Source organism: Prionailurus bengalensis, chromosome C1, assembly GCF_016509475.1.
Source record: "Prionailurus bengalensis isolate Pbe53 chromosome C1, Fcat_Pben_1.1_paternal_pri, whole genome shotgun sequence".
NCBI classification, from domain to species: Eukaryota; Metazoa; Chordata; class Mammalia; order Carnivora; family Felidae; genus Prionailurus; species Prionailurus bengalensis.
The window spans coordinates 51341091-51359443 of record NC_057345.1 but is presented as its reverse complement, the minus strand read 5'-3'; the positions used below and the strand labels follow the sequence as shown (position 1 = coordinate 51359443).

Genomic DNA, 18353 nt, shown 5'->3' with positions numbered 1-18353 from the left:
TCTTTCCTAGGCATACATTCAGATTACCTATGTGGAGCCATACTTTGACACATATGAGATGAAAGACAGAATCACCTATTTTGACAAAAATTATAATCTTCGCCGTTTCATGTACTGTACGCCCTTCACTTTAGATGGCCGTGCCCATGGGGAACTTCATGAACAATTCAAACGGAAGACCATTCTGACTACTTCTCATGCCTTTCCTTATATTAAAACAAGGGTCAATGTCACTCACAAGGAGGAGGTAAGTCCCCAAACAGGGAACTAGGATTAATGAAACCAATACATTGCAGCCATGTGAGAACAGTGTGGATGTAGCATTATGTACTGCCCCTCATGTGTAAACGTACTAGAAGTTTACCCATTTTTGAGTCATTAATTTCAGCTTCTTTTCTTGGTCCCTAGTTTACCCTTGGTTTATGCTTTAAAAGGTTGGCTTTTTTTTTTTTTAAGGCATCCAAAGTTTGGAATTATGTTATTGGACAATAATTTATACTTAGTCTCCACTTTTTAAAAAATTGATTATATATAAAGCTCATTAAATAGTTTTCAGTCAGGACACTGACCTAATGTTATTTCATCCAGATCATCTTAACCCCAATTGAAGTTGCTATTGAAGATATGCAGAAAAAGACTCAGGAGTTGGCATTTGCAACACATCAGGATCCAGCAGACCCCAAAATGCTTCAGATGGTGCTCCAGGGGTCTGTAGGCACAACAGTGAATCAGGTTAGTGCTTTTTGCTAGTACTCTGTAAATTCCGTCATAAATGGAATTGGGAATGATGTCATGATTACGTTTCACAGAGATCACAGGTAAGTGTCAGATCAGGCAGAAAAAGATTTGTGTTAGAAGTGGTTTGCACAAGTCACAAAGGATAAATGAAGATAGACTGAAAAACAAAAATCTTTTTAGTATGATCTGTCACTAAGGTTTTCATGCCTCCTCCTGTACTGCCTGTATTTGTCTACCCATCTGTTCTCAAACATTCTATTAAGAAGGAATTGATTCACTTAAAATGGCCTTTCCTTTAAAATCTTGTACTAAATGAACATGATCTAAAAAGGCCTCATTTTCAGAGCTACGTACATACATGCGAATGCCTGCCCCCTTAGTACTCCCTGGTGTTTCTTCTCCACATCTCCTTCACAGTGAGTCATGAGCAGGAAATAAATAATGTGGATTCGCTTTGAAAGTTTTAATAACATATGTACGTATTATTGTTGTTTTGTCATATGCAGATTAGAAGCCATCCCCATTATCTCCTTGTGATGGGTTCATTCAGCTTCTCTTGCTGATGATTAGGGAATATTCCAGGGTAAGGTAAAATCCAGAAAGGCTTCAAGTAAGATTTCATATTATGTATCTTATATTTTAACCAAAAAGTGCCCTATCAATACTGATACTGCCCTATCCATACCGATTTACTTCAGTACTGAAGTAAATATTTTAACACCTTTACCCCTAAAAACATACATGATTTGGGGGTTTTACTTCCAAAAGGTGTAACAGTCACAAAAGGTCATCTCCAACATCTGACTGCATCCAGGATAAATTATGGAATATAAAAAGTACAAAGCACAATGCTTCTATGAATATGATAGTCAGTCCTTGAACTCCTCTTTTCTTTGAAAAATGCACTAATTTAATTGCAGTACTTAAAAATATAAGATTTGGCATTAAGAGAAGCTGAAAATCAATTGCCAGAATCTGTCTGTGAGAAGTTTTAATATAGGCATAGACGTACATGCATTAAGCTTAAGTGGAACCATCTCATTGCTAAGAAAAAATCATTTGGGTAAATTCTACCTCTGATTTTAGAGAAGACCAAAACACACTTGTTTTATGTTCTTATTTTACAGGGGCCTTTGGAAGTTGCCCAGGTTTTTCTATCTGAAATACCCAGCGATCCAAAACTCTTCAGACATCATAATAAACTACGACTGTGCTTCAAAGATTTTACTAAAAGGTACTCAAGACTTCCTACATAAAGATCCTCACATTTGAGAATGTCCAAACCACAGAATGGTATAAGGTCCTTAAGGGACTGTTCAAAAGAGAGAATCTAGGAAAGCATCTCACAGTGAGAAACAGTTTGTGCGTTACTTCCTGTTCCTTCCGGGCCTCTACGTATCCCCCCGCTACATATCCAATACTCTGTAATGCCATATTTTTTATTTTAAAGATTAGAAGAGCCCAGACTCAAATTTTTTTTTAACTTGAAACTGTTATAGACCATTTAACTATTTAACCTGAGAGTCATTATTTATGGTGAACCTTCAATGGGAAAGTTTTGGTTTCCCTTCCCTCAGGAAACACAGAAGCAACAAACTTGGAAGCAAAAAATTTATGTTCAGATCTTGTCTTTGTAATCGTGTGTCCTATTCCAGGTCACTTAATCTCTATGATCCTTTATTTTCTAGTATATAAAGTGAGGATAATAATATCTGCTTGTGCAAGTTAAGTGAAATAATATATGGGTGTGTCGGGGTCCCCAAGACCACCCCCAGTTTTAACAATTTGCTAGGAGGACTGACAGGACTCAGCATATAGATGTAGTCATGGCTATGATTTGTTGCTGTGAGAAGGGACAAAGTAAAACCTTCAAAGGGAAAAGGCACAGTGAAGTCTTGGGGAATCCAGCTGTAGGCTCCACAATGCTCTCTTAGGGGATTTGCACAGGAGCTCCTGATGCCTCCAGCACTGAGCTGGGATAGCATGTGTGAAATGTTGTCTACCCAGGAAGCTCAGTAGAGACTCAGTGCCAAGACTGTTGCTGGGGGCTGGTCACATAGACACCTTCTCCCTGGTATCTACCAGAATTCCAGACTCACAGAATGAAAGCAGGTATTCAGCATAAGCCATAATGTTTGTGTAAATAGTTTAGGCACATTGAGCCGCTCTTATCTTCTGGGAATGATTACCTCCCAAAGTCCAAATTCCAAGACACTAACCAAGTGCCATCCTTGCAAACAGGCCTTCGAAGGATAGCAGTCTCTGGCCTACAGTTTAACTCTTTTCTGCACAAATAATATTTGGCACATAATAAATAGGTGTTTAGTAAATATTAAATTTTGAAACAGTAGGAAAAACAGTCATTTATCAACTTGATACTGGTTCCTGCTTTACTAACACTGAAAGCAAAATAGAGAGAATGATTAATTTTACATGGTCATGCCAGGGAAGATTGCCCACAGGAGTCGACATTTGATATGGACCTTGGAAGGAAGAATATTAGTTTTCACACAGATACAGGGAGAAAGCGTATACTAAATAGAAGCGAAAAAAAGAAAAACCAGCATGAGCAAAGTTCAGAGTCTCTTCGGAGAAAGGTGAATAGTTTAATGAAGCTGGAACCATAAAATCTGTGAAGAGAGGCAGTCGAATACTGGGTAAGTAGACTGGGATTAGATTGTAAGAGCCTAGTGTACCATTAAGTAAATGACTATCACCTAATAAAGTAGCATCAGAACCCAGTCTTTGACTCCCTGTTGTGCTTTCTCTTATCAAATCATTCATTGAACAGCTTTATCAGGGGTAGAGATAATTTTATCAGTTTTGTCATCAGAAAATTATGAGGAATGCTAACATAATCAAGTATTTTAAGACGGAATTTCCCATGTTCTCATTGCAATAGCTATCATGAATTCCTATCAGTCTCTCCTGCCTGAACATGGTGAATATCTTTTAAAAGACTTCAAAAAGCTTCACTGGAAGTCTGAGATTCCATAATCTGATTAGTGGCCTAGACTCCTTCTAGGTTTGATTTTAGGAAGCAGCAGGAAGCAGCTCCAAGTATATGAAGTAAATGAACTGTGGTAGTGAAAGAAGGAAATCTGCTTTATACCTGTAAAATTGACTAATAGCTGGCATTAGTTTTATTATTAGGAAAGTTTCAAATAACAACCCAAAACACCCTGCTATCTGTCAGCCAGATGGTCTTGGAACAATACATACTTCTTTAGATCATACACATTTAATTATAGACAGATATGGCTTTTCTTGCCGTTATTTGGAATTTTTACATGATTACATTCATATATATCCTCCTCTGTGCATATTGATGATAAGGTAATGAACTTTTGTAGTGTGCAGGTCTCCTTAAGTGTTACCAACTGTAGAGAAGGTTTTCTTCATTTTAAATGACAAAAAGGCAGAAACACCAAACAAACTATAAAATATAAATCTTATCAAGAAAATTATAGCCTTTTTTATTATTTATTATTTTACTAAAGTCATGCTACCTTTTGGGTTACCTTTAATTTTTTATATCAGTATGCATATATATATATATTTATAAAAATTCACTTAAAATATACATAGAATTTTTTGTTTTTCAGTTAAAGTTAAAACTTTCTAATGGTTACTTTATTTCATCAAATGTTTGAATTTAAGCGTGATGTAGTTAGCCAGTGTGTTGGATTTTTTAAAATATTTTTTATTATAGTCGACACAATGTTTCATTAGTTTCAGGTATACAACATGGTGATTTCCTATACCTTATGCTGTGTTCTCTACAAGTGTAGCTACCGTCTGTCACCATATAATGCTGTTACAGTATCATTGACTATGTTCTCTATGCCATTCTCTGTGCCTTTTGTGCCTGTGGCATATTCATTCCGTATCTGGAAGCCTGTACCTCATACTCTCCTTCACCCATTTTGCCCATCTTCCTACTGCACTTAGATCTGATTCTGCTCTTTTGTTGTTGTTGTTCATTTGTTTTTTAGATTCGACATATAAGTGAAGTCATATCATTGTCTTTCTTAGTCTGACTTATTTCACCTAGCATAATATCTCTGAGTCCATCTGTGTTGTCACAGATGGCAAGATCACATGCTTTTCATGGCTGTGTAATGTTCCATTGTTTGTAAATACCATATCTTCCTTATCCATTCATCTATCAGTGGACACTTAGGTTGCTTCCATATCTTGGCTAATGTAAATAATGCTGCCATAAACATAGGGGTGTATATATCTTTTTTAATTAAATGTTTTCATTTACTTTGGGTAAATACCCAGTAGTGGGATTATTGGATCAAATGGTATTTCTGTTTTTAATTTTCTGAGGAGCCTCCATACTATTTTAAGCATGAAATGACTAAGCCAAAGTACACGAACATTTTTACGAGCCCTTAATACATCATGCATTGCAAAAAGTTTCTAAGTATCAAACATGTGCCAAGTATGCAAGTGTACTAATCTCAGCACACCTTGCTTTAAGTAATGCCATTTAGGTAGGGTATCTCTTGTTAATCAGTTTAAATGGTACTTTCGTTTGCATTCTTTTATTCCTAAAACCAGTGAACACTTTTGCATGTGTTTACTTCTTATATTTTGGGATTTATATTTTAAAACTAATTTTCATTAAATCTTAAATGGATTTAATATAATATTTATAACACTTGTTATTAAAGAACAGGGAGAAAAAAAAATCATGTTCCTACCCACCCTGCTTAAGAAATAACATTATCATTGCTTTGAGATCACCTCCTCATATGTTCTTTTCTGATAGCATCTCTACTTTCCTTTAGAGGTAACCACTATCATGAATTTCATATTTATTATTTCCTTTATTGTCTTTATGGTTTCTCATAAATTAATGTATCCTTTAATAATACACTTTCATTTTGCATATTTTTATATAAATGGACAGTGAATATAATTTTTCTGTGACTTGCTGTTTTCAAAGTTTGTGAGATACACCTAAGTTTACTTTATTTTTATATATTACATTGTGTGAATATACCACGATTTATTCATTTTTCTTTTGGTGTATATTTGGTAGTTACCTGTGTTTTTGTTTTGTTTTTGTTACAAAGAGTAATATTCAAATATCCTTCTTTTTCTGAATTGACAACAGATTTTCTAGGAGTTATATACCTAAGAGTAGTGTTGTTGGTTCATAGGTTCAACCTCAACCAGATAATGCCACTTTTTTCCAAAGTGTGTAAGCCATTACACATAAAGGAGCCAGAAAAAGAACAAAGCCCCAAACCAGCAGAAGGAAGGAAATAATAAAGATTAGAGCAGAGATAAATGATATAGAAACTAAAAAAACAAAAACAAAAAAACAACAAAAAAACAATAGAATAGTCAGGGAAAGCAGGAGCTAGTTCTTTGAAAAGATCAACAGAATTGATAAACTTCTAACCAGACTCAGAGAGAGAGAGCCCGCACGTGCAGGAACTTGAATAAGCAAAATCACAAATGAAAGAGGATAAATAACAACCAACACCACAGAAGTATAAACAATACTTCTCTGCTCATGTGCTTTCTCTCGCTCTCAAAACAAAACAACAACAAAATCGCAGGAGAATACTACAAAAAATTATATGCCAACAAATTGGACAACATAGAAGAAATAAATTCCTAGAAACCTATAAACTACCAAAACTGAAGCAAGAAGAAATAGAAAATTTGAATAGACTGGTTACCAGCAACGAAATTGAATCCGTAATCAAAAAACTCCCAACAGGGGCGCCTGGGTGGCGCAGTCGGTTAAGCGTCCGACTTCAGCCAGGTCACGATCTCGCAGTCCGTGAGTTTGAGCCCCGCGTTGGGCTCTGGGCTGATGGCTCAGAGCCTGGAGCCTGTTTCCGATTCTGTGTCTCCCTCTCTCTCTGCCCCTCCCCCGTTCATGCTCTGTCTCTCTCTGTCCCAAAAATAAATGTTGAAAAAAAAAAATTAAAAAAAAAAACTCCCAACAAACAAAAGCCTAGGATTGGACAGCTTCACAGGCGAATTCTACCAAACATTTAATACCTATTCTTCTCAAACAATTCCAAAAACTAGAAGAGGAAGGAAAACTTCCAAATTCATTCTATGAGGCCAATATTACCCTGATACCAAATCCAGATAAAGACACCACAAAAAAAGAGAACTACAAGCCAGTATCTCTGATGAACATAGATGCAAAAATCCTCAACAAAATACTAGCAAAATGAATCCAACAATATGTTTTAAAAAATCCTTCACTGCAATCAAGTGGGATTTATTCCTGGGGTGCAAAGTTGGCTCACTATTCACAAGTCAATCAACATGATACATCACATCAATAAGGAAAAGGATAAAAACCATATCATCATTTCATAGATGGCAGAGAGGGGTGCCTGGGCAGCTCAGCCGGTTAAGTATCCAACTTCGGCTCAGGTCATGAACTCGCATTTTGTGAGTTCGAGCCCCACATCAGGCTCTGTGCTGACAGCTCAGAGCCTGGAGCCTGTTTCAGAATCTGTGTCTCCTTCTCACTCTGCTCCTCCCCTGCTCGCTCTCTCTCTCTCTCTCTCAAAAAAAAAAATAAATAAAAATAAACATTAACAAAATAAAAAAATAGATGGCAGAGAAAGTATTTAACAAAGTACAACATCCATTCATGATAAAAACTTTCTACAAGGTAGGTCTAGAGGGAATGAACATAACTCAACATAATAAAGGCCGTATATGAAAAACCCACAGCATACATCATACTCAATGGGGATAAACTGGAGAGCTTTTCATCTAATATCAGGAACAAGACAAGGATGTCCACTCTCTATTCAACATAGTACTGGAAGTCCTAGCCATAGCATTCTGACAACAAAAAGAAATAAAAGGCATCCAAATTGGCAAGGGAGAAGTAAATCTTTTACTATTTGCAGATGACATAATACTGTATATAGAAAACCCTAAAGACTCCACCAAAAAACTACTAGAACTGATAATTCAGTAAAGTTGTAGGGTAAGAAATCAATGGACAGAAATCTCTTGCATTTTTATACATTAATAATGAAGCAGCAGAAAGAGAAATTGAGAAAGCAATCCCATTCACAGTTGCACCCAAAATAATAAAATACTTAGGAATAAACCAAAGAGTTGAAAGACCTGTACTCTGAAAACTATAAAATACTGGGGCAACTGGGTGTCTCTGTCCATTAAGTGTCCAACTCTTGATTTCAGCTCTGGTCTCACAGTTCATGGGATCAAGCCCCTCATCAGGCTCTCCACCGGCAGCACGGGGCCTGCTTGGGATTCTCTCTCTCTTCCTTTCTGTCTGCCCCTCCCCTGCTTGTGTGTGCTGTCTCTCAAAATAAGCATTTTTTAAAAATCTGTAAAACAGTGATGAAAGAAATTGAAGATGACCTAAAGAAATGGAAAGATGGAATGCTCATGGATTGGAAGAACAAAATTGCTACCCAAAGCATTCTACAGATTTAATGCAATCTCTGTCAAAATACCAACGTTTTTCTTTCTTTTTTATGGTGTTTTTATTTAAGTAATCTCTATACCCAGCATAGGGCGTGAACTCACAATCTCAAGATCAAGAGTTGCTCACTCTTCCAACTGAGCCAGCCAGGCACCTTGCCAACAGCATTTTCTTTTATAAATTTTTTTTTTAACGTTTATTTATTTTTGAGACAGGGAGAGACAGAGCATGAACAGGGGAGGGTCAGAGAGAGGGAGACACAGAATCTGAAGCAGGCTCCAGGCTCTGAGCTGTCAGCACAGAGCCCGACGCGGGGCTAGAACTCACGGACCGCAAGATCATGACCTGAGCTGAAGTCGGCCGCCTAACCGACTGAGCCACCCAGGCGCCCCAACCAACAGCATTTTCCTCAGAACTTTAGAACAAATAATTCTAAAATCTGTATGGAACCATGAAAGACCTGAAATAGTCAAAGCAATCTTGAAAAAGAAAAACAAAACTGGAGGTATCACAATTCCAGACTTAAGTTATATTACAAAGCTCTAGTAATCAGAACAGAATGCGACTGGCACAAAAGTAAACACATAGATCAATGGAACAGAATAGAAAACCCAGAATAAATTCACAATTATATGGTCAATTAATCTTTGACAAAGGAGGAAAGGATATGCAATGGGAAAGTCTCTTTAACAAATGGTGTTGGGATAATTGGACAGCTACATGTGAAAGAATGAAACTAGACCACTTTTTTCACCATACACAAAAATAAACTCAAAATGGACTAAAGGCCTAAATGTGAGACCTGAAACCATATAAATCCTAGAAGAGAGTACAGGCAGTGATTTCTTTGACATCGGTCATAGCAGCTTTTTTCTACCTATGTCTCCTGAAGCAAGGGGAATAAAAGCAAAAGTAAGCTACTGGGACTACATTAAAATTAAAAGCTTCTGCACAGTGAAGGAGACAATCAACAAAAACTAATAGGCAACCTACGAATGGGAGAAGATATTTGCAAGTGACATATCTGATAAAGGGTTAGTATCTAAAATGTATAAAGAGCTAATAAAAGTCAGTACCCCAAAAAACAAATCCAATTTAAAAATGGACAGAACACATAAACAGACATTTCACCAAAGAAGACCTCCAGATGGCCAACTGACACATGAAAAGATGTTCATCATCACTTACCATCAGGGAAATGCAAATCAAAACTACAATGAGGTATCACTTTACACCTTTCAGAATGGAAAAAAAAAAAAAGGCGTTGGCCATGATGTGGAAATAAAGGAACTCTCGCTCAATCTGGGACTGCAAACTGGTGCAACCATTGTGGAAAACAGTATGGAGATTCCTCAAAAAGTTAAAAGTAGAACTACCTTAAGGTCTAATAATTGCACTACTGGATATTTACCCCGAAGATACAAAAACACTGATTCAAAGAGATACATTTTTATTGCAGCATTATTCACAATAGCCAAATTATGGAAGCGGCCCAAGTGTCCATCGATATAAGTGGATAAACAAGACATGGTGTATACATACAGTGGAGTATTTTACAATGGAGTAAAAAAGAAAGCTTGCCACTTAGAACACAAATGGAGCTAGAGATATAATGCCGAGTGAAATAAGTCAGAAAGACAAACACATGTGATTTCACTCATGTGGGATTTAAGGAACAAAACAAATGAGCAAAAGGGAAAAAAAAGATAGGCAGACCAAAAATCAGACTCTTAATAATGAAGAACCAACTGATGGCTACCAGAGGGGAGGAGGATTAAACAGTACATTTACCATGATCAGCACTGAGTAATGTTTAGACTATGTCCAATCACTATGTTGTACACTTGAGACTAATAGAACACTGTATGTTAACTACACTGGAATTAAAATCAAAAACTTTTAACAACTTAAAAAATAAAAACAAAGTAAGCCAAAATTAAATCTCACCAGTAGCGTTTGAGCATTCCTGTTGCTATATAACTTCACCGCTACTTACTGTCTGGCAGTTTGACTTTTACCAATTTAGTGTGAAATAATATGTGATTATGGATTAAATTTGCACTTCTCTTTTTCAAAGAGGTTGAATATCTTGTCGTGTGTTTGTTAGCTATTTCCCTTTCCTGTCTGTAAAGTTACATGTTCCATTTTCCTATTGGATTCTTTTCCTTACTGATTTCTGAGTATTTATATAATCTGGATATATAATATTTTATCATTTGTTAAGTATCACAAATATCTTCTCTGAATTTAGGGTTTAGCACCCCCTTTTTTAAAAAATAAACATTAGTTCTTAAATTTAATGTAGCTAAAGCATTCAGTCCTTTTCTTATGACTGTTGCTTGTTGTGTCTTAAGAAATTACGTTTCCACTGAGTCCATGGTATTCTGTATTAACTTCTAAAACCCAATTTAATGGGATCTCTAAAACTCAATATAGGTTAAAGAAAGGGGAAGAAAGCAAAAAAGGCTTTTTACTTTTTAAAAAAAAATCCACTTGCGGTTGAGTTTTGAGTATGGTTCAAGGTGGGATTAGTTTGATTTTTGTCCATAATAATTGATAATTCTCAATACCACTTATTAAATATGGCATGAATTGGTCAGATTTCTTTTCCATATGGATACCCAGTTGACACAGCACCACTTATTTCAAAGATTGCCCTTTCTCTCCTGCTTTGTGGTGTTATAGGTGCTCATTTTGGTGTGCACTTTATTATCTTCCACAGTTTTGTTTCTCTCTCTTTGAGCCAGTATCATGCTGTCTTAATTACTGCAGCTTTGCAATAAACTTTGATATCTGGCAGAGCAGTTTCTCTCATTTTTTGTTCAAGGACTATTTTTGGCTCTTTTCCTTTTGATGTAGATTAGAGAATCAAATTATCATTCCCACTACCACCCTCCCCCCCCCAAACTAATAATCTGAGTCTGTAGATAAGTTGACAAAGTTGAACTTCTTTATTATAACCGGAGTCTTTCCAGTCCATAAATATGATATAGTTCTCTTTTGTTTTCTTAATATTTTAATTTTCTGTAGAGGCCTTCTGGATCTTGTTTTATTTCTTGGTATTTCACACTTTTATGCTTTTGTGAATGGTATCGTTAGAATTATATTATGTTTGCTGGTATACAGAGTGCAGTTGAATTATATAGTTTTACATGAGGATATTGCCAAACTCACTTGTTAATTCTAAAAAGAATCTTTTTTTCCCTTTTCACAGTAATGTTTAGGACCTCCAGTACTATGTTGAATAGTATCACTTTCTTGTTCCTGATCTAAAAGGAAAGAATGTTCACCATTGAGTATAGTATTTTCTTCAGGTTTTTTTTTTTTTTGTAGATACTTAGGTTAAAGAAGTTCCCACCTATTTGTTATGCTGCATTTTCATCAGGACAAACTTAAAATTTTTATCAAAGGAGTGTAGGGAGCTTGGATGTGTGACATATTAGAAGAATAGTTCTCTGTTGTCTTCTTCAGGAGTTTTGCAGCTGTGTTTATGGGTGAGATTACACTTTTTCCTTTAGAGTCCCAATTAGGTTTTGATATTCCAGCCTTGAAAAGGGAGTTGGAAACTCTTCTCAGAAATACGTCTTTTCCCCCTCTCTACTGTAGAATAATTGTTACAGTGGAATTATCTATCCTTAGGATGTTTAGTAGAATTTGCAGGTTGTTTTCTGTGTGGGCGGATTGTGAGTTGACTTTGAGTTTGTTCTGGGTTTGTTGTTTGTTTGGTTGGTTTTTTTTGAGTTTCTTAACTCTTCCCTTTTAGCCTTTTTAAAAAAAATATATAAGCATTTGAAGCTACACATTCTCCTCTGAAACATCACTTACCTACAATTCTGCCAGTATTGATATGTGTACATTGTTTAACATCCTACTATATTGATATGTTAGGGTCCAGATACGTTTTCTTAAATATCTAAAATAAACTGGACAAAGGATTATTATCAAGAACTACTCATTTAAGAAAGTTATTTGAATACTGTCAAACCACGGTGCCAGAAGCCATTGTTGCTACATAAATGAGGGGGGTTGAATCCCTTAAAGAGCTTTTAGTCTAGCGGTGATGTGGAGAAAAATGACTTAAGATTTAACATTAAGACATATATAATTTTCAATTAAATGAAAACTGAATGGTAGAGTTTAAAAGAACTCACGTTGATACTCCTAAAATCATTGTTGCACTGTATGCTAACTAATTTGGATGTAATTTAAAAAAATAAATAAAATGGTAAGAAAAAAAAAAGAACTCTAGTTGATCATCTGTTTCCTGCCTTAAACCCAAAGCAAGAGAGGATATTTAATATTCAACTGAAAAACTGACCTCATCATGGCGAATATGTATAATAGCATCAAGCCCTCAAACTATGCCAGAAGAAATCTTTTGATAACACACTGTTTTTCCTAGGTGTGAGGATGCATTAAGAAAAAATAAGAGCTTAATTGGGCCAGATCAAAAGGAGTATCAAAGGGAACTGGAGAGAAACTATCATCGCCTTAAAGAGGCCTTACAGCCTCTGATAAACCGAAAGATCCCTCAGTTATACAAGGCAGTATTACCTGTCACCTGCCACAGGTATGCTTATTTATTTTCTATTATTTTGGATATCTTCAGGAAAATGAAATCTGCTTGAATTGTTTTAATAATAATGAATTAGTGTAACTTTATTACATGGTTTCAGATATTGTCTCTTGAGACCTAACAAGTTAAAGTAGCCTATTGTGAATAACCCTCATAATAGAAGTCAGTTCTGTAATTTGAGAATAATAAAGTTGTGTTAGGCACACATACTAACCAAGATACAACATCTAAGTCTGACCTCCTAAGACTATTTCTTTTAAAGTCCTGTTACACTTTGTTATTTTTATGGGAGAATTAAGTAGAATGTGCCAGGAACTGGGTAATTAATTTTCCTCAGCCCTAACAGTAAATAGTAAACAGTATGTTCTTCTAGGTTATATTAGAACTGGTGACCTGGGGCACCTGGGTGGCTCAGTTGGTTAAGCATCTGACTTCAGCTCAGGTCATGATCTCATGGTTCATGAGTTCGAGCCCCGTGTCAGGCTCTGTGCTGACAGTTCAGAGCCTGGAGCCTACTTCAGGTTCTGTCTCTCTGTCTCTGCCCTCACCCGCTCATGCTGTCTCTCTCTCTCAAAAATAAATTTAAAAAATTATCTTTAAAACAGGTGACCCCATGGAATATTGAGAGGGTTTCAGTATTTTTCTCCACAAATTGTGACAAATAAAATAATACCTACCTTTAAGAGGTTGTTAATGGAAATTAAATTTTAGGCATGTAGTGCTTTAACATTTTACTTTTTTAGCACCTGAATTCTGGACATGGCATGTTAACTGCCCTTGTTTTGCCTTTTGAAATCCAAATATACATACAACCATTGAATTATTGTGGCATCAGTACTTGACCACCCTTTTCTTTGAACTGATAACAGTAAAGCTCTTAAACTGTACTTAGTTAATAAATTAATATCTGGAAGGCCTCTGAAGTTGCTTATGTGAAAACAATGTTTTGGTATAAATATATACAGCTAAGTCAAACTAGCTATTTGATCATCTGGGAATTTGTCCCTGTTCTTCATTGATCTAATATATTTTTACATCTAGACCTCTGGAAAAAAAAATCAAAGAATGTCTACTAAGTGCCTGCATGTCATGTCCCTGACATGGAGCATTGTTGTAGCTCTACAATAACAGAGGAAGACGGCGGCGGGGTGGGGTGGGAGGGGGGTGTCTTTTTAAAGTTTTTATTTATTTGAGAGAGAGAGAGAGAGAGAGAAAGAGAGAGAGAGAGAGAGAGAGAGAGAGAGAGAAAGCATGGGAGGGCCGGGGAGGGGATGGGGGACAGAGAATCCAAAGCGGGCCTTCTTAAAATCCTATCTCTGGCAAAATATATTTTGCATCCACCATCTTATACTGATCTGTTTCCTCTTGAAATTCTTAGTGGGAAGCAACACCAGTCCCCTTTACTTTGTGCTCCCCCCAGCCCCCAGCCCCCATCTTTTTGGAATTGTTGCCTTCTTGTTGCCTCGACCCACGTCAACTATTCTTAAACTCCTCGGTCTAAGGTCCTGGGAAGAGGGTGCTGGGTCCCTCACATAGTCATGCCATTTGCTAAGGCTAGTCTTGATTTCTTCAGATCTGTAGCCCATTTCAGTGGAAACATTGTGTCCTTTCTATCTGAAGGAGCTTTCCCCTTCACACCATAATCCTGAGTTTTGCCTTCCTCTGCCATCTATTATAGTCAGTCCCCCAAGCTTTTTTAAATGTTTGCAGGCAGTTTTGCATGGGGGGGGGCACTTTTTGGGGATGCTGATGTGGTGAGCAGTGTCTAGCTTTCAAGACTGCTATTTTCCACAGAACCAAACAACCAAGCTTTGAGATTCAAAGCTGAACATGATCTTTTTGTACCTGCCCTCTTCTTTCATGGAGATCATAAGCCTCAGGGTAAACCCTGATGGCAGGAAGGATAAACAAAACAAACCAGTTTCAGATAAAATACATTAAGAGGTATTGAAGAATATTCTCTTCACTCTTAATTTCTTCAGAACTTAGAAAATAGCATTTCCATAGAACTTGAATTTATTTTGCTGATTAACAGAATCTGGAACATTATTGTGCAGTAGGCTTAAAAGATATTAAGATAGTGGTTCCCAAAGTGTGATCTAGAACACAAAGAAGGGGATGGGTTCCTGAGATGCTTTGAGGTTCGTAAATCAAAACTAATTTCATATTAGTAACAAATACTTTTTTCACTCTCATTCTTTCATGAGTATAGTGGAGTTTTCCAGAGACTACATGCAATGTGATATTGTAAAAGATTGAATGCAGAAGCAGATATGAAAATCTAGCCTTTTAATAAGCCAGACATTAGAAGAATGCCATTCTTCTAACATTCTTACGTTATTTTTAATAAACGATGCTATTTATAGTAACATGTAATGGGTTATCTTGTAAAGTAATAATTTAAAATTTTCTTAATTTTAATTTCTAATATGGTAAATATCAATTTAGAACCCACATAAACAACCCTCGATTTTTAAGTGTAAAGACCTAAAACCCAGAAGTTTAAGAACCACTGAATTCTTGAAATTTAACATTTTAAATAAGAAACACCTGCCCTTTTTCCCTTTTAATAATCCCAAATCTTTTTCTGAAATCTCTCCCATTAGTTCCTGTCTTATCACAATATCTAATACACTTATTGGAAAAACGAATAAAGATCAGTGGATTTGGCAAAGTGGTTACTGTAATATACTTTGTAGCAGTGTTTATAAATTAGAATATATAAAGCAGAAATGTATACGATGAACCCATAACTTGAAAGTTAACTTTGATGACAAGGGCACCTGGATGGCTCAGTCAGTTAAGTGTCTGACTTCGGCTCAGGTCTTAGGGTTGGTGGGCTGGAACCCCACAGGGGGCTGACAGCTCGAAGCCTGGAGACTGCTTCGGATTCTGTGTGTTTCTCTCTCTCTCCCTCCCTCACTTGTGCTGTCTCTCTCAAAAATAAACATTAAAACAAAACAAAACAAAAACCTTGGCCAAAAAAAACATTTTTAAGTTTTGGATGATAAAACTTTGAGGTAACTCTGGCAGAAAGAAGTACCGTAAAGCATATTTTAAAGGAATATACTAAAATCGTTTACTTGTATCCTTTCATTTTTCTCTCCAGAGATTCCTTCAGTCGGATGAGCCTGCGCAAAATGGATCTTTGAAATAAATGCACTTGTCTTACTCATTTGAAAAGAGCCATGTATTCAACATTGAGTGTGGAAAGAAGTTAAGATCTACTGAAAGACAAGACTTGGGACTTGGAAATTCTAGCATTAATTTACTACTCATTGAAGAATGCAGTGGCCAAAACATTATCAAATGTAGATCACTGAAGTTTGAGAATCATGGCCATGGTTTCTCATGTTCTGGTAATATGCTGTTATCTTTTTTTAAAGACTCAAAAGTAATGACTCACTATACATTTACTATTATTTATACCATAGCTAATGTTAAATTTATTTACTTTAAGTTTGTATTTTTTAATTTATATTACCATTTATAGATTCATTTTGGAACCATTTTAAATGTAGTAATGCTTATTTTAAAGGTACTATTAAATATGTGAACGTTTACACTAATTTTACTGAGACTTCAAAAATTTTTGTTGACAAAAGCAGAGAATCTTGAGTTGATACAAGAACTTGTTCCAAAACTAGCAAAGTAAAAATGAAATGAAATTGACCTTTTATAGGCCAAAGAGCCCCAAGTTAAATGGATGGGTAGAGACACATATTGATAAGTGGTTTGTGAAATTTTAAAACTGGTTTCTAAGTTATTTTCCATTTAGATACTCAAAAAAGGGATTTAGAACAAATTGCAGAAATAAGTTTCTCTGATGAAACTTTTGTCTATAAATAATGATTAAAAACTGGGATAGCTGCTACCAGTGACAGTAAATCTTTAATCCTCAATCTGATAGAAGTATGCACTTCATGACTCTCAGCAATTAACATGGGAGATTCCTGTGTTTCAGATAAACAAGCTGGTCTTTTCATGAGTTTAGTGAGCTATACTGGTAAGTCAGAAATCTGCTTTAAAGCTGTCTTAGATCACCATAAAAATGACAGAGAGCTAGTGTTTGATTTTAATCTACCAGATGAATGTTATATTTTTTAACACTTGTATAGATTTTACAAAGTATATGTAAAAAGTAAAATTAGCAGTTTTAGTTAAATTAAGAACTAATTTAAAATATAGGACATGAAAAACTAAGGCAAAAATTTTTTTGGAGAATATTTATTTTCAATTACTTGCCAGGTTTATCCAAGAAACTACCGATTAATGATTTTCTGAGGAGTGTTTTGAACAATGTGTTTTTCTTTGTGTCGTTATATATCTTACAGAAAGACATTTTAAATCTATCCCTTTGATCCATAGACCATTGACACGAATCACTTAAAAACTGATCAAATACAGTGCCTTTATTCTTTAGTTGACGTTGAAACAAGAGCACAAAAAATGTCTACTTCTCCTGAGAGCATAGGAGATGGTTGACATCCTTTCTCCAGTTTACCTTTATAACTGGCAATGTTATGTCACATTCATCTTGTCTACACCAATTCAAAGCCTGAATCACAAAAAGATTTTTCAGATGAGTCAACAGTGTTGGACCAAAAGGGTTGTGAACTAAAGGAGTCAGAAAGGCATAACCTCAGAAATACATTTGAGGACAGAGGATCCACATGCACAATAAGTAAAGCCCAGGAGTCAAGAATGGAAATGCGTTAAAACTAAGGTAACAAATACTCTCATCTTTAGGGCAAGGGACGGGGGAGGTATACATATGGCAAAGAATATTAAATAACCTGTAGGTCATTTCTCATTAAGTTATATTATGGAAGAGTTTAAAAGTGTTTCACATGAATCTCAGTGACAGTATCAAGAACCCTAAAATTCCTATGATTTAACTGTCATGCAACACTATTTTCTGATTGAAGAAGAGACTTCCTCCGAGAACACTGATACGATACTGAACACATCCCAACCTTCCATATACTTCAGTTTTCTTAAAATACAACGTTCTCATATCAAGAACTCGTATCAGTAGTTCTTAACATTAACTGTCTCTGGAGTGTGAGAGGCCCAGGCTCTGTCCTAGAACTACTCTATCAGAAGCTTAGGAGTAGTGTTCAGGGCTGTTTCTTTTAAAAAGTTCCATTAGTGATTCTGAATGTAGAGTGAGGGGAGAACCATGACTTTTTGTAACACACCATCTTGTGGAAGAATGTTGAGACATGATTTAACTGTGACTAATTTATTGGTACTTGAAATGGGGGTATCAAAGTGTTATTCTAATAGTATTTGTGTATTTTTTAGAATGGTTTTTAATGTCTTAGCAAGTCATAAGGTAACTGATCATTTGCCAATTTAATATACATTTAAAATGAAAATTTAACCACATTTTTGTGTGTGCCCAAAGCCTCATCTTACGGATTCCATAAAGTATATCTACTTTAAAGGGCAACCAAGAATGCAACAATTTTTACTGTAAACCTCTTTTAAGTATTACAACTTGGATGGACTAAGTTTCTCCTGTTTGAAAAATCTCTTCACCTCCAACTATTATTAAAGGTAATTATGCATGTTTATTCTCTTCTA

The 18353-nt window shown here is 35.8% G+C and overlaps 1 protein-coding gene across 9 annotated transcripts in view; it reads left to right on the top strand.

Annotated features, from left to right (window-relative positions):
• Positions 1-18343, top strand: part of DOCK7 (dedicator of cytokinesis 7) — a 230105-nt gene extending 211762 nt beyond the window's left edge. For all 9 annotated transcript variants that reach the window (XM_043575152.1, XM_043575153.1, XM_043575151.1 and 6 more), the window contains 5 exons: positions 11-247; positions 589-732; positions 1866-1972; positions 12591-12758; positions 15874-18343. In XM_043575152.1, coding sequence (XP_043431087.1) covers positions 11-247; positions 589-732; positions 1866-1972; positions 12591-12758; positions 15874-15916 — 699 coding nt within the window. In that variant the 3' untranslated portion in view covers positions 15917-18343. The remainder of the gene's footprint in view (positions 1-10; positions 248-588; positions 733-1865; positions 1973-12590; positions 12759-15873) is intronic.
• Positions 18344-18353: the final 10 nt, after the last annotated feature.